General features: G+C 40.9%; 1 protein-coding gene and 1 long non-coding RNA gene across 4 annotated transcripts in view; one reads left to right on the top strand and one right to left on the bottom strand.

The window, feature by feature from the left end:
• ICE1 (interactor of little elongation complex ELL subunit 1) overlaps nucleotides 1–4,035 on the bottom strand; it is a 38,226-nt gene extending 34,191 nt beyond the window's left edge. The window contains exons 1-5 of one of the 3 annotated variants that reach the window (XM_065052220.1): nucleotides 3,502–4,035; nucleotides 2,922–2,961; nucleotides 1,612–1,646; nucleotides 1,149–1,167; nucleotides 286–397 (exon numbers count right to left, since the gene is read on the bottom strand). In XM_065052220.1, coding sequence (XP_064908292.1) covers nucleotides 286–397; nucleotides 1,149–1,167; nucleotides 1,612–1,646; nucleotides 2,922–2,961; nucleotides 3,502–3,853 — 558 coding nt within the window. In that variant the 5' untranslated portion in view covers nucleotides 3,854–4,035. Of the gene's footprint in view, nucleotides 1–285; nucleotides 398–1,148; nucleotides 1,168–1,611; nucleotides 1,647–2,921; nucleotides 2,981–3,501 lie in introns of all 3 variants that reach the window. The other 2 variants (XM_065052222.1, XM_065052223.1) reach the window with 2 other exon arrangements.
• Nucleotides 3,816–8,598, top strand: LOC135578506 (uncharacterized). The gene is made up of 2 exons (XR_010470229.1): nucleotides 3,816–3,954; nucleotides 8,124–8,598. It is a non-coding gene; the product is annotated as an uncharacterized LOC135578506 (long non-coding RNA).
• The last annotated feature ends 5,993 nt before the right edge of the window (nucleotides 8,599–14,591 follow it).

Here is a 14,591-nt window from a genome sequence, read left to right as displayed (position 1 = left end):
TAACCAGATAAGAACAGAAAACCAAAAGAATTTGAACATATTTCCTTACTTCCTAAATAAGGAATTAAAAGCCAACAATCTGATAAAAAAAAATATTAGGAACTACAAAAGCCTCAACCTTACTGCTGCCATGTAATTAACTTCATCTAAATCCAGAGCTGCCTGTCCCAGGGAGCTGGAAATAACAATTGGGCTCATTAAAGCCTGTTTCCTTAACATGAACATTAGTTATTTACATTTTCTTCAACAGAAAAAGTGCAAGTTATTTAAACCTTACATGCACACCTTTTTCTCTTCCAACTCTGCTTTCAAGGAACCCAACTCTTCCTGGCACTTTTCCAGCGGCAAGATTTTCTGTAGCATCTGCTCCACTTGGCAACGAAGAGCAGAGATCTCTCTGAAATGGGAAGCGCAATTTTACAAAAAGTTGCCAAAAAACATGGGTGCTCTCAAATTCAATGCTCTGATTCTTCAGGCAAGTGTCTGAGTATTATGCTTTCCCCTAGGAAAAAATGCTATGAGACATACCCAAGGGCAAGTGTTCTCTCATTTTTCCATCCATTTTATATTCAAAGAAAATTCAAGATCTATTTAAAAATAGCTGAAAGCTACATAGAAGCAGATGGCATGTGCCATACAGGACTACTGCCCAGCTGCCTACACTGAAGTGCCAGGACTAAGTGTCTCTACATAGGTAGTGCTGTGAAATAGAAGTAGAGGCCAATTGTGGGATATTTCAGCAGGTAAGACAGAGTCTGTAAAGATTACATGATGCCTTTTCCTCTAATCAAGCAGAATAAGCAAAGGCACAGAGCCACAACTCTAAGACAATATGCTCCATACAAATAGGGCCATCCCAAACACGCTTACATTTAACCACCACCAAAAGATCTCCACTCAGTCACTTTAGACTCTTATGTAACACAGGACCAGGAAAGAAGTTCACTCAGGTATTGTAGAAGGTCAGATTTATATTCTCATCAAAGGTATCTTTACTAACTATGGCCTAGAAAGCATGGTAAAAGAAAGGTCCATGTTAAAAGCTCAGCCTGGACCCAGGGCTATTGCTGTTACAACATCAGACTGATAAAACTGTCAAAGACACAGAGAACACAGCATCTTTAGTAAATAATTTAAATCAAACTTACCGTTCAGCAAATTGAAGCTGTAATCTCATGTTAAGGTAGAAATTAAAAACTGTTTATCAAACATCCTTAAGTATATTTCAATCCAATTGCCACTTGCAAAGAAACATCCAATAAAAATTTCCACCCAAAATACATAGGACTTGCAGAACTAAGTGTTTTAAACATTTCAATATTTTTTGAAGTGAATAAGCAGAGCTGCTTCTGTTACATGAAAACACCTGAGTCATTCTCAGCAACGCAAATCTCAAAAAGTCCATATTAAGCTATATATTAGAAACAGCTGGACCTTAGGTGGACAGTCTTAATTCCAAAGCCTTATTTTCTTTACAAAGGCTATCTAGTCTTATTTTTACTAGAAGCATCATCTCTTAACTTAAATCTTAAACAAAAAGCCTCAAGCCCTCTTATAAGAAATGTTGATATACTGATTCTGTAAGAATACTAGTAGAAAAGTAAAGGATATCAGTGCATTTCTGTTGATACTCTGTCAGCAAACGACTGCAAGAAAAAAAAAAAATTACTTATTTTCTCACCTGATTTTGACAATCATGTCTTAGGATACCTTTTCTTTTGCGTTATAGATAAATACAGAAAGTGTTAGACTGGTTTGCATTTTCTGATAGTAGTCTATATAACCTTTTTTTTTCATTAAGCCATTCAAAACCCAAATCACGCTGCTTTAAAATAGGAAAAACAAACAAACGAAAACACAAATGGCAATTACATGAATTTGTAGCCATTAACTATTTGCAGCTTAAAAAATACATAAATAATCACAAAAATAATATCCTAGTTCCCAAACTTAAAATGATGTTTTCCTAGAGAAAGAAAAATACTATGGCAGTTACTTCAATTCAGAGAGGGCTGCATTACTCTCTCTTGCAACAGTTAACAGTAGTCAAGTAAGGCAAAAAAGAAGGGCTGAGCTACAAGTAGTTAAAGGAGAAGTAATTCCCACAATAAATGTATGCACTGGCAAAGAGCAGAGGGCCACAAAATTTGGAGGTAGGAAAAGGACACTGAGTAAAGGAGCTTTGAAGAAAAGTGCCCCAGTTAAGAAAGTGAAGGCTCTCATAGGTACTTTTGGAAATGAGAACACAGGACTGAAATTCAGATACAATAAAGCCAGACTGACAGATATTGGGGAAAGGGAACACGAGATATAAACCATTACAATTACGAGACATAGCAAGGATATTAAGCCATAGTATGAAGCTATACATATCTCAATACATTATTTCACACAATCATAAGTTCATTGTTATTGAGAAGATTTGGAAGCAATTGCAGAAGAGAAGGCAAAGAATCAGAAGCATTTTAGAATCTTTCTTACTGATGTTCAGACTCATTTTCCATATTCGTATATTTGATCCCAATAGCATTTCACACTTTAATGCTTGGACTAAATTCTGTTGAAAAGGTCCGTATACACCTGTACTCGACTTTTAGTTCTCATACTATATTCTTTACAACACATAAAAGAAAAGAGATATCTTCAAAGAGCTGCTTCTGCTAATATTTATAATAATATATAAGCTATTATAGCTACACAACATAGCCCTGTTTTACTAACACTACACACAGATGTTTTAGGACATAAATTAAAGAAGTCTTACAGTCTAGAGTTAGGACCTGTTTGTGAAGAAATTACTTTCATTTTAAGGAGGACTTAGTTCCACACAATGTATTTGCTGCATTGCTTAAAGAATTTGGGAGCAATAAAAACCAAATCAAAATAAACAAACAAAAATCCACTAATGCAATTGTACTTACTCTCCATCAATCATTTTTTGCTTCAGTGTAATTAATGCCGCTACATATTCATTTATATTCTGTAAGGAAGAGTCTCAAGTTGGTAAAGATGTTTCATCCCCAAAACCAGTACTATACACTGTAAATAGCCCCTAAGCTGATTGTCAATATTGAATACAATAACCTGTCTTCTTTTTTCAGCTCTCTTAGTGAACAAGTTACTAATTCACAAAAGATATATTCATAAAAATACATATAGAGAATGCAGGCTCTATAAGAAAGCATGCATACTTAGGTGGTTTACTAGAAAAGCTCTTCAAACTTAACCTTTACAGTAAATTTCAGTGTATAACTAAAAGCCCCATAACTTTTAATATCAAAATCAAATTAAGCATTGGCAGATTACCAATAAATAGCACCTGGCTTATTTAAACCTACAGATTTCCCAGATTCTCATTCTAAGCATGTCAGAAGACCTCCTCCACCCTCTGAGCTCTCAGAAGGGCCTTCCTGGTCATTTAAAGGTGAAACTGATATTGCTCAAAACGTTATACTAAAAAACAGCTTAACCGCGCTGCACCCAAGCAGCTCCAAAGGATACGTTCAGAATCCACTGGCGGATCCCGCTGGGCACGCCCAGACACAGCGGCTACTCTTTGGCTTTCCACCCGGCTAAAGCTCGCCACTGTTGCTCCTTCTACAGAGCCCGTTTGCCCCACTCGCCATCCAAACGCCCGCTGCACTGGGAGCGGCGACTGCAGCCCCAGCGCTTCCCACCCGCCGGCGGTTCGGCGCGCCGCCCCACCGCCGCATCCTTCAGCAAAAACCCCGCCCCAGGCAGGCGCTCCAGCGCCACAGGGAGGGCGGCCCCTTGCTACCTGCTGGAGAAGACCGCAGTTCGTGCAGGCGGCGGCCGCAGTCCCGGCCGGCGGCGGCGCCTCTCCCGGCATCATCGTGCCGCTGAACCGCCACCACCACAAGCGGCCCTCCGCCCAGCCCAACTGCAGTGCGGGGTCGCGGCCAAAATGCGTCACACGCTGGCGCCACCGCCTCGGTAAGGACCTCGCTGGCCTTCGCGTTCTCGAGGGTGACCCCAGCGCTGCCTCACTAATGGCAGCGGAAAAGACTGCAGAAAGTGCTCTCTGCAGAGGCCGACCGGTGAACACCGTCTTGGCCCACTGAAAGGAACGACTGCTCCCTCATCTGCCACGCCCTTCAGCGAGTGCTACTTCCTTTTTTTTTTTTTCTTTTTTTAATGCACGGGCACTTCGTGTCGCCAGGCGCGCGAGGTTGGGCGGGGCTGCTACTGGGGCGGTGTCCGCCCTCTGCCCCGCCCTCTGCCCCGCCCTCTGCCCCCGCGTCCGAAGGCGCGTTGAGCGGCGATGCTGAGCTGCGCTCCGGTGCAGGTGAAAGGGCTGCAGCGCTGCCCAGTTACCCGCGCCCAGCCCAGCCCAGCCCAGCCGCCCTCCCTCCCTCTGTCACGTCGCCGGCTGCTGCCGAGCTAGAACTGCTGTCGAGAATTGTCCATTCTTAGGTCTTGCTGTTTCCTGACGTACATAGAACCCGTTCTTAAGAGGGGAGTTTAGCAGCTCAGCTCGCTCAGAGAGCATCTGGTGGGAACGTGCTCTTCACGGCAAGAGATCAAGCTTTTCATTTCAACCAAAAATTCGTAATGAGACTTTTAAGGGCAGTATTTAGCATCACTTATCATCATGGCTGCCACACCTGTCACTTACACAATATCATACATAGAGAGCGAGCTAGAAGACTTCATGCCTTGCAGGCCAATGCTTTCAATTGCTTAGAGAAACAGAAGTTAGGGTAGTAACTGCTGTCTCTCTTCTTCCACACAGTGTTACTGCTGAGATACGGGCTCAGTGCATTATTTCCATAGCAATCTTTTAATATCTAGTTCACAGGATAGATGGCTGCACACAGCATGAATTACTTTGTGGGTTTTTATCCTATTCAGCTCATGCAGTTGGACTTTATTTACTGAATGCTCTTTGCAATGGTGCTGCTGCTTACACAACTTTTAGTCTACCTGAAACTTTCTCTGGCTCACAGTTTATCCAGATGCTTCAAATTGCTTTTTCACTCATCTTCTTAATTGTTTGTAATGTTCCTCAGGGAAGTCACTATGCATCTCTAGATTTACAGAGCCAACTTATGTCTTCTTTCTTCCTTGTTAGTGACAATGGTGCAGCAGCATGATTAACTGGACCTTGGCTTACATGTTGAAACTTATAACTCCTGTGTGATCAAAGAGAATATTTCAGGCTTACTCAATCTTTCTACTTTGAGAGCTTTACAACATTATAATAAAATACTCATTAGAGTTTAAGTGACAGTGTCACTGGAATGGATCACTCCCTCTAGGGTGAGTGAATTTCCTGTGTGAAGAGCCCTTCCTAGGGAATGGAGCTGAGCACTGCTCATTTTAGATGTGAGAGGTTGGGGCTGTGATTAGGTCAGGTAACAAAGCACTTTATTAGGTGAGATAGTTAATGGCATGTTTCTACTGAAAGAAACCATGCTGTATCAGAGAGAAGTGTTTTCAGAGATATCAGAGATAAGATGTTTTCAGAAGAGTTCAGTGTTTCTTGTGATTATTTGTGCTTAAATGACAATATTATCCTCAAAATTCTGTTAAACATTGAATATGCCCAAATTTTCTATTTGGTTACACTTCTGTAAAAACTTCTAAGTTGCAGTGTTTCAGACTGAATACATGCAGAACTAGGCTAGTAAACACATGAAAATTCAGTATTGCCATTTTCCGTGATGATGTTCAACAAGGGCTAGTGTAGGGTCCTGCACCTGGGGAAGAATAACCCCAGGCACCAGTACAGCTTAGGGGCGGACCTGCTGGAAAGCAGCACTGCAGAGAAGAACCTGGGAGTTCTGGTCGACAACAGGTTGAGTGAGTCAACAATGTGCCCTTATGGCCAAGAAGGCCAATGATATCCTGGGGTGCCTTAAGGAAAACGTGACCAGCAGGTCAAGAGAGGTTCTCCTCCCCCTCTACTCTGTCCTGGTGAGGCTGCATCTGAAATACTGTGTCCAGTTCTGAGCTCCTCAGTTTAAGAAGGACAAGGTATTACTGGATGGCATCCAGCAGCAGGCTACAAAGATAATTACGGGTCTGGAGCATCTTTCTTGTAAGGAAAGACTGAGAGAGCTGGGTCTGTTCAGCCTGGAGAAGAGAAGGCTGAGAGGGCATCCTATTAATGCTTATAAATATCTGAAGGGTGGATGTCAAGAGGATGGGACCAGACTCCTTTCAGTGCTTCCCAACAATGGGATGAGGGGCAACAGGCACAGACTGAAGCATAGGAGGTTCCATATGAATATGAGGAGAAACTTCTTTACTTTGAGGGTGACAGAGCACTGGAACAGGCTGCCCAGAGAGGCTGCAAAGTCTCCTTCTCTGGAGACATTCAAAACCCACCTGGACACATTCCCGTGTGATCTGCTCTAGGTGTACCTGCTTTAGTAGGTGAGTTGGACTAGATGATCTCCAGAAGTCCCTTCCAACCCTAACCATTCAGTAATTCTGTGATTTTTTATGGTGAAGTTTCCATTCATTAACAAGAAGAAAATATTTTAAAACTGTTTTAACACACCCTACAAAAACTAGTTATTAAAAGCATTTCCTTCAAAAAATATTTTTAAATTTAAAACAAAGAGTATGAAATAATAATGTAAACTGTATGGTTTTTTGCTTTATTTTTTTTTTTTTAATTGCACTTAACTTGTTTAGGCCAAGAAGATGGTGGAGTTTGGAGTTCCAATGTTCTACTTCATTGTATCTCAAGTGATGAGCACATCAGAGTTTAGAGAGGATGCATGGGGATGGGAGGGCACTAGGAAGGGCAGATAGGATCTAAAGGGGAAGGGTTATTAATCTGGAATTTAAAAAGCCCTGTGAGTTCAATAGTAGACTTATACAGTGCTAAAAATGTGTGTGCCATGAGGTCTGAGTCAAGAGTCTTTGGTCTCTTTTGTTGATGATAAAACAGGAAGTTGGCCACTGTTGATAGCTGCGAATCTCCCCATTGCTGAATGGAGCCGTTTAAAAAGAATGAAATTATGCCTGCAGGATTATTGTGTTTATTTAGCAGAACTGAAATAGTTAGCAGCACATAAACATGATTTCTTTACTGTTGCTCATAGAGACAACATAAACTGACCTTCCTGCTTCTCATGAATGAAAAACAAAAAGATTCAGACGCCGATGTTCCCAAAGAAGTTCTGTGCAGACAACACTCTGAAGAACTCTCAGTATGAAATTCTGTTTCACTAAAAAATGCATTAAGTGCTGAAATAGATGAAAAAATGATACATGAATAACCAATGTTCTTCAAGAGTTCCTTCTACTCAGTACAAAATGTTCTGACTTGAATGTGAGGATGTTCTTAAATCTCTATTTTAGAATAAGCCCAAGGTTCATACTCTTATTAGAAATGCATCCTTTGTAATAGGGGTCTAAGATTTCAGTAAATTCCCTCTATGGCCTTTCAGTCACAAGCTGCTAAAACTCATGAGATTTTCAGTTTAATTGAGATAGTCTTTAGGAAAAGTAGTTACTTAAAGCTCTACTCCTTGCAGACAGTACAAGGAAATAAATACTTTTGTAGGCTGAGGAGTTGTAACTCTTATGTAAAAGCTTTTTCCTGGCTAAAATTAGTGACATTAGTTAAGAAAAAAAAAAAAAGAAAAAAGAAAAAAAATAAGAAAAAAAAAAAACCCACAACATTCTTACTGTATTTTTAATGCTAAGATAATTTATTCCAAGTCCCCAGGAAAAAAATATCAGGACACCCAAAAAGTTGTATAGAGTCACAGCATCTGGACTGTACAGTAACATTTTGTCTCTGTTCACATGCTATGTAGAGAATACAGAAAAAGACAATATTCTTACCTGCCTTCCTTCAGAAGAAGGAAAGTCTTTCAAAAGTCTAAGAATGAATGGGTTTGGGAACAACGTCAGGAAGCAGCAAGGGCCAGTTGCTCCCCAGGGTACAGAAGCCAGGGGGCTAAGTCCATTGACAAGACTGGTAGGGCCGGGTCATCACCAGCCACACAAGCAGGGCAGACCCAGGGCTGGCAGCCAGGTTCAGCCAAGAGTCCAGATCACAGTGACGAGGCAGATCTGAGGTCAAGCTGGGAAAACAAATGTGCAGGTGTCCTGGTTTTGTTAAAAACAAGTTTCTCTTTCAGTGAATTTTGCCTGTCAGCTAAAGCCTTCATATTAACTGCATTTTCCTGGAAAACCAGACACGTGTTTTGGTAAACCTAGCAACGGAATGCAAACTTATTGATAAGCATGGATGGACAATCTCGCGAGAGGGGCAATGAGAAACCGGTGACCAAGAAACTGACCAACTGTGTATAACATTCCATTCACGTGAATACTTCATATAAAAGTGAGAGATCACAAGGATCTCGTCCCTTTTGCCTTTGCTTTTTTCCCTTCTGCTTATGGCTGACATTAAGAGAGGACCTTGCTAGTCGTCCCTGCGAACTGAGGCCTAGTGAGAGACTGAATCCAGCTCTGGTTGGCTGCAGAGTCCAATCCAGGACTTTGGTTGCCGGCTCTGCAGTTGCTGAGACTTTCAAGATTGGTTTTGTATATTTTGTATTATTTTCTCTATTCTTATTAGTAGCATTAGTAAAACATTGTTAATTTTTCCAACTTTCTTTTCTCTGTTCTTCTTTGCCTCCCAGTCGCCTGTCCTGAGTGGGAAGGGGGGGAGAGGGAGGGGCAAAAAGGGGGAAGTGGGGGCGAAGAGGGGGTTAACAATACATCTGCCAGGGTTTTATTGTCACCCCGCAATCTTAACCCTCGACAGCAGGCCAGGGTCCAGATCAGTGAAGTCCATGGCCAGGCACAGGCATGGCATCCAGCTCATTCAGTCCCACTGAATGATTCCATGGTGAGGAGAATGTGGGAATCATAGAATCATAGAACAATCTGGGTTGGAAGAGATCTTCAAAGTTCATTTAGTCCAATCCTCCTGCAATGGGCAGGGACATCTTCAACTAGATCAGGTTGCTCAGAGCCCCATCCAGTCTGGTCTTGAATGTTTCCACAGATGAGTAACGATTGATTCATCTGTCTTAAGGACATTGCACCTATTTTGGTACCAAGTCCAGTCTGTGTAGGTAGTTAGGGTCTGGTGGCCGGAAGATCTCGCGCTGTACGGAAAGGTAGTAGCCCCTCCCTAGATAGGTAGAAGTGTGTGATGTAAGCAGACAGAAGTGACGTTGTAAACTCAGGGTATATAATGCTGTGTTACCTGCCAATAAACGCCATTTGCCGTCCACCACATTGGTGTGTGCGAGCTGACGGACCCAGCGACCTGGGGTTGGTCGCCGTGCTGTTCCTGAACCAGGTCGCTACTGCCTCCTAGAGGCAACAAGTCTGGAGTATCAAACAATGATCATCTTGACCTTTTCCTTTTCCAGAATGGGGAACAATGTTTTTGTGTCATCTACATCTGTCATTTTTCCATCTCTAAACACACAAGTAAAATAACACTAAGTCATAACTGCTTCATCAGAAATTTTGTCTGGACAGTGTAAATCTATATTTGGTATTTTCACCTTTAGTTAATTGATTCATAATCCAATAATTCTGTTGTTTATTGTTCACCTCCAGGTAACTTTACCTTCAGAGAGGCTGAGCAGCAATAGTTTTGTTGCCAGGCAACTTCTCTTTAAAAGTCTTGTCTGATTTCCATGTCTCAGCTGACTTCGAAAACATATTAATGTAATTATGCTCACATTTATCATAAAGTAAATCCCAGATGAGGTCCATGAAAGTATCGTTCATATAACTGAGAGTAGAATTTGTTTATTTAACCAAATATGCATACAACTGTCAATTATTTTAAAAATTTTCTTATAAAATCTATCTGAAAAGAAAATTTTAGTCATAGATAAAACCAAATATTACTTGATTGACCTTGAGTAGGGTCAACTATTCAAAATGTGAATAGTTTTCCCTTCTTGCAGATGGTGTGGTTTGACATTCCAGAACTTCAACAAGGATAACTGTGTTACAGTCAGCAATGAATTATTCTCATTGTCAGTTTTGTCGTTTTCAGCATATGGCATTTGCATGCAATCTTTTCCAAGTTATTAGCATGGAGAAGTAAAAACTGTATTGTCCTTCTGCCTCCAAATTATCAGCAACATGAGATGCTTATGTACATTTTAATCACTCAGCTAACACAGGGATCATCAATACCCATTTTTTTTTTTTGTATTCTGTTAAAGGCAAAAAAAGCTTGGGAATTTAAATCCTTACAATCTCTGCACCCCCTGTTCGTACACACTTCATGCACCTTTTGGTCTGATGGTAATCCATGGTCTGGGGGTTTGATTGTTCTTTGTTCATTTTCTGTCTCTGAACTCCAGGCAAAGGGTGTGCTGTTCCTACCTGATCTTCCCACCTGCAATGGCCTTCAAGGCCTGCCCATAACTAAGCTACCAGGTAAAGATAAGTTCACAACAAGATAAGTTATTGTCCTGCTAACTAATACTAAACAAAGTAATTAAAACAAAGTAATATATTTGAAATAATAGAATATGATTAAAAAATTTTAGGTTAATTAAAATTGTTCTGCAACAATTCCCATTACTAGTTCAGAACAGCCATGCCTGTTGCAATCTGTCAACAAGCAGTGGGAAAGCTACAGCTGAGCACAGTGATCAGACCTGACCAACAAGATGGTTGGGGAAAATTTTCTTGAGTAGCAATAAGTATTAAATTTTTTTTTGAGCAGTGGCTGATGACATCCATGCTCATGCTTCATGCTTCATGTTTCAGTGACATATTACTGCTTCCAGGTCATCATACACTACTGCATTTTATTACTAAACTCTTGATAAGGTGATGAAGACCATGTCATTCATCCATATTGGTGGTAGTTTATGATGCCACCATATATTCATAATTTATATAGAAATTAGAAACATGGGAGCTGGAAGAATCTGTTTTATCATTGAGTCAAGCATCTTGCAGTCACATGTAATCCTTTATAGCAATTATCAGCTATTTAGATTTTTTACTCTGCCTATATTTATTGTGAGCTGGTCCAGAATGTCACTCCCTGATTGTTAGAAGTCCATTTTTAATTTCCAGTTAAAATGTAATCATAGCCAATTTATATAGTTTTTTTCTTCTGTTACTTTAAATTATTCTCACTTCCAATGGTGTACCCTACACTGTGTTTACAAAGAACTGCGGCAATGAGGAACAATGCACACAGACACAGACAGAAATGCACAGACACAGAGTTCTTGTTAGCAGTGAGAGCAGAGCCAGGCTGAACTGGCTTTTATTAACAGTTCTCAACTTATAGGTTTACAGATATGGGCTTGGATGAAGAGGTTAGACAGGATGTTTTTTCACTAATTGTTATTCCAAACACACTGCACTCACGTTGTGTCTGTTTTCAGTCATGTTTCCGTGCATATTTTGTGGGCGGCGTTCAGCCCATTCATTCACACACCCAGGCCCAACATTCACAAATCACACATATGGGGGCAGTTTTCCAGCCTGAGATATCATTCTCAGTGGCATGGGCTATCACTCCTTACACTCATAAAAAACATACTTCTGTATAATCTGTCCAAGGCCCTTTAGCTGGAACTGCACATCCTGCCGCTTCCACAAAGAACAAAACCAAACTCTATCTTGGCTTCTCTTGACCCTGTTCTGATTTGTTTTGGCCTCTGATAAGTTAAACAATCTGGGTTGGTTTTGCTTTATCGCTTAGGAGAACTCTTATATTCTCTGAATTGTGGATCATATATCTTAAACATAGGTGACCAGGGATGTACACGAATTAAATTCCAGATGAGTTTTACTTTTGCTTTGCGTAATGCCATCTTAGTTTCTTTAACTTTGCAGATAGCACATCTCCTTTTGCAACTGAATATCCTACTTGCTGCTTTCTTCTTGATTTTCTAAACATTTTAGCTGGGTTGTAACTGTTTGCATGGCCTGGATATTGAGCCATTACTTCTCACTGAGATGCTATCACTTCGTTCTATATCTATATCTATATCTATCCCAAGTAGATCTGTATACTGTTGCTGTTCCCCATGGACAATGCTTAGTGTCCTCAGAAAATTCTGTTATCATAGACTTACTCTGATGTTAAGTCCATTAATCAAAATAAGAAATATTATTGGACTGATATATATTGGACTGATCATTAAGGATTTATATAAGTGAAATTACTTCGCCTGATATCCCTCTCATCTAGTTTTGTTTGGGGTTGGTTTGTTTGTTTGTTTCCCTTTAAACTTACACCCCTACAGTTCTTGTACCAATATGACTTTTCACTAGTGTAACGAATACTTTGCCTACAATAAACTCTTTAAAAGGCTTTACTGGCATCCAAATGTCTTATCTGATGTTGAACAATAATATCAAGTGAGTAATATTACTTTATGGACATGTGCCACTGCCACCTATCTCAGTTGTGGTGATATGCAGAATTTCTATGCAGTCTTTCAGTGGAACCTCCAGTTTCAGCTGCTTTTGCTGATTTCAGATTCTTGTGGTGTTACCTTATTGACAATCTAATGTACAAGGTTCCTGAACTGCTTCACATCTCCAGGTTGGAAATACAGGCAGATATGATCCCACTCTTCTCACTAAAGAGACTCCAGGATGGAAGTGCAGTCTTCCCTTTTTCTTACTTCCTGTCCCCAGTACCCTGGGATGTAATAATGGTTAGGAAACAACACATTTAAGACAGACTTGAAACAGTTATTTTATTTAGACATTAGCAGGCAGGGATATTATAATTTCATTATTATAAATAATATTACAGCACCATAAAAAAAATAGCTTGCAAGGGACTTCTGAGGGTCTATAATCCAACCTCCTCAAAGTGGCTTTAACTACAGGTTAGATCAGGTTGCTCAAGGCCCTGGCCAGGTGATATTTTTAAAAATCTCCAAGGATGTAGATACTACTATCTCTCTGGTCAATGTGCTGAACTTTCCTAAGAGTGTTTTCCTCTCCAGTCAGAATTTCTGTTGTTTCAGTTTGAGTTTATTGCTTCTTGTTTAGCTGTGCATGTCAGAGAAGAGCTTGGCACAGTTTTGTCTATAAAACCCTGTCCCGTCCCAACAGATGGGATGAGGGATGAGTTAACTCTGAACGCGACACGCACCCTGACTCAACAGATGAGATCAGTTAATTCCGGGTAATTCTGCGTGGCAATGCGAAGTGAATGACAGACAATTGTCAGGGATTGGCTCAAGGAGCATGGACATGAGTCCACCAAGCAACTGTACGAGCAGAGCCCATTTTAGTTGACATAAGTAGGCCTTAGTTAGCTTGTCTATTAGGCCATGGGAAAGGGGGGAAAGGAAAAGTACTAACTAAGGCAGGGTCAGGATATCCTTGAAGAGATAAGAGTCAGAAGAATGCGGGATGCGCATAGCTAGCTAAACCCAAGTAGGTGGAGTAAGTAAATGCAACCTTTTAGTGCTTAGCCTATTAGATAGAGACAAGTATGCATAATTATGGTATTTGGTATAAATGCATGCTATCTCGGGCAATAAAGTTGAATCATGCTTTATCACTCACATTGAGTCGGCCTGCATGTTTTCCTCAGCCGCGTACTCGCAGACAATCACTCCGGGGGTCCAATTATGAATTTACTAAAAGCACATGGTGGTATACAAATTACAGCAATCAGTGACTTGGCAAAAGTATGTTACCACAAAACTTATTAATACATTGACAGCAAAAACCCTTCTAAAAGCAGTGGATTGGCAACAATTTGTAACTGTAATGCAAAACTTAACAAGACTTTAGCAGCCGAACTTACAATGGTATTTATATGTTTAAGGAAAAGGAAGCGAGAGAGAGAAGAGGAAAACTAAGATATCAGAAAGAGAAAGGGAGAGAGAGAGAGAGACAGAGAGGGAGAGTAAGATATCACCACTCCACAGGTACATAGGTCCCGCGACGACCTCTGGAGGGGGGGACGCGTTGAAGATTTACACGCCGCCAACCTGTATCATAAGTGAGGTGGTTTTATAACCCAGTTCATTTACTTGCGAGATAGGAGAAGGCGGTTTGTCTCATCCCTCTGCTCGCTCTTCATGCTAATTAGGAAGACTATTCTGGAAATGGGTCTGGGGTCTTCAAACTAGGAGAAAGTTCATGGTATTGACCACAAGTGAGTTGTCTTGCCCGTCAGGGGTAGCTGTTGGTTCATGGTTTCTTCTGGTAGTTGGTTGTCAGACAGATGGTTCATCTCTATCATCCCAATTAGGCCATGAGGCCTTTCACAGCAACACTGTTAATTGTCCTTATCTTCCAAGGTGTCTGCCTTCATGGCCATAAAACTTCAGGAAAGATAAGATAAGGTGTCATCTAGCTCTTCCTCCCAAAGTAACAAAAACCAGAAGTTTAAGGCATAACAAGGTCTCTGTTCTGCTAAGGATGGGACAGCTGAAGATAGCAATCAGATCTTTCATTTAGCCTTCTGTTGGCTGGGCAGACTCAGTTACCTCAGCCTCTCCCTGTATATATCATGAGGCCCCTGGTGGTGAATTCCTCCAACTTGTCAAGGTCAATCTAAATGACAGGCCTGCCTTTGGGCATGCCATGCTCCCTGCAATTTTGAGTCATATGCAAACTTTCTCAGGGTC

Source organism: Columba livia, chromosome 2, assembly GCF_036013475.1.
Source record: "Columba livia isolate bColLiv1 breed racing homer chromosome 2, bColLiv1.pat.W.v2, whole genome shotgun sequence".
NCBI classification, from domain to species: domain Eukaryota; kingdom Metazoa; phylum Chordata; class Aves; order Columbiformes; family Columbidae; genus Columba; species Columba livia.
Note: the sequence above shows the minus strand (reverse complement) of the source record. Positions and strands in the feature narration are given on the sequence as shown.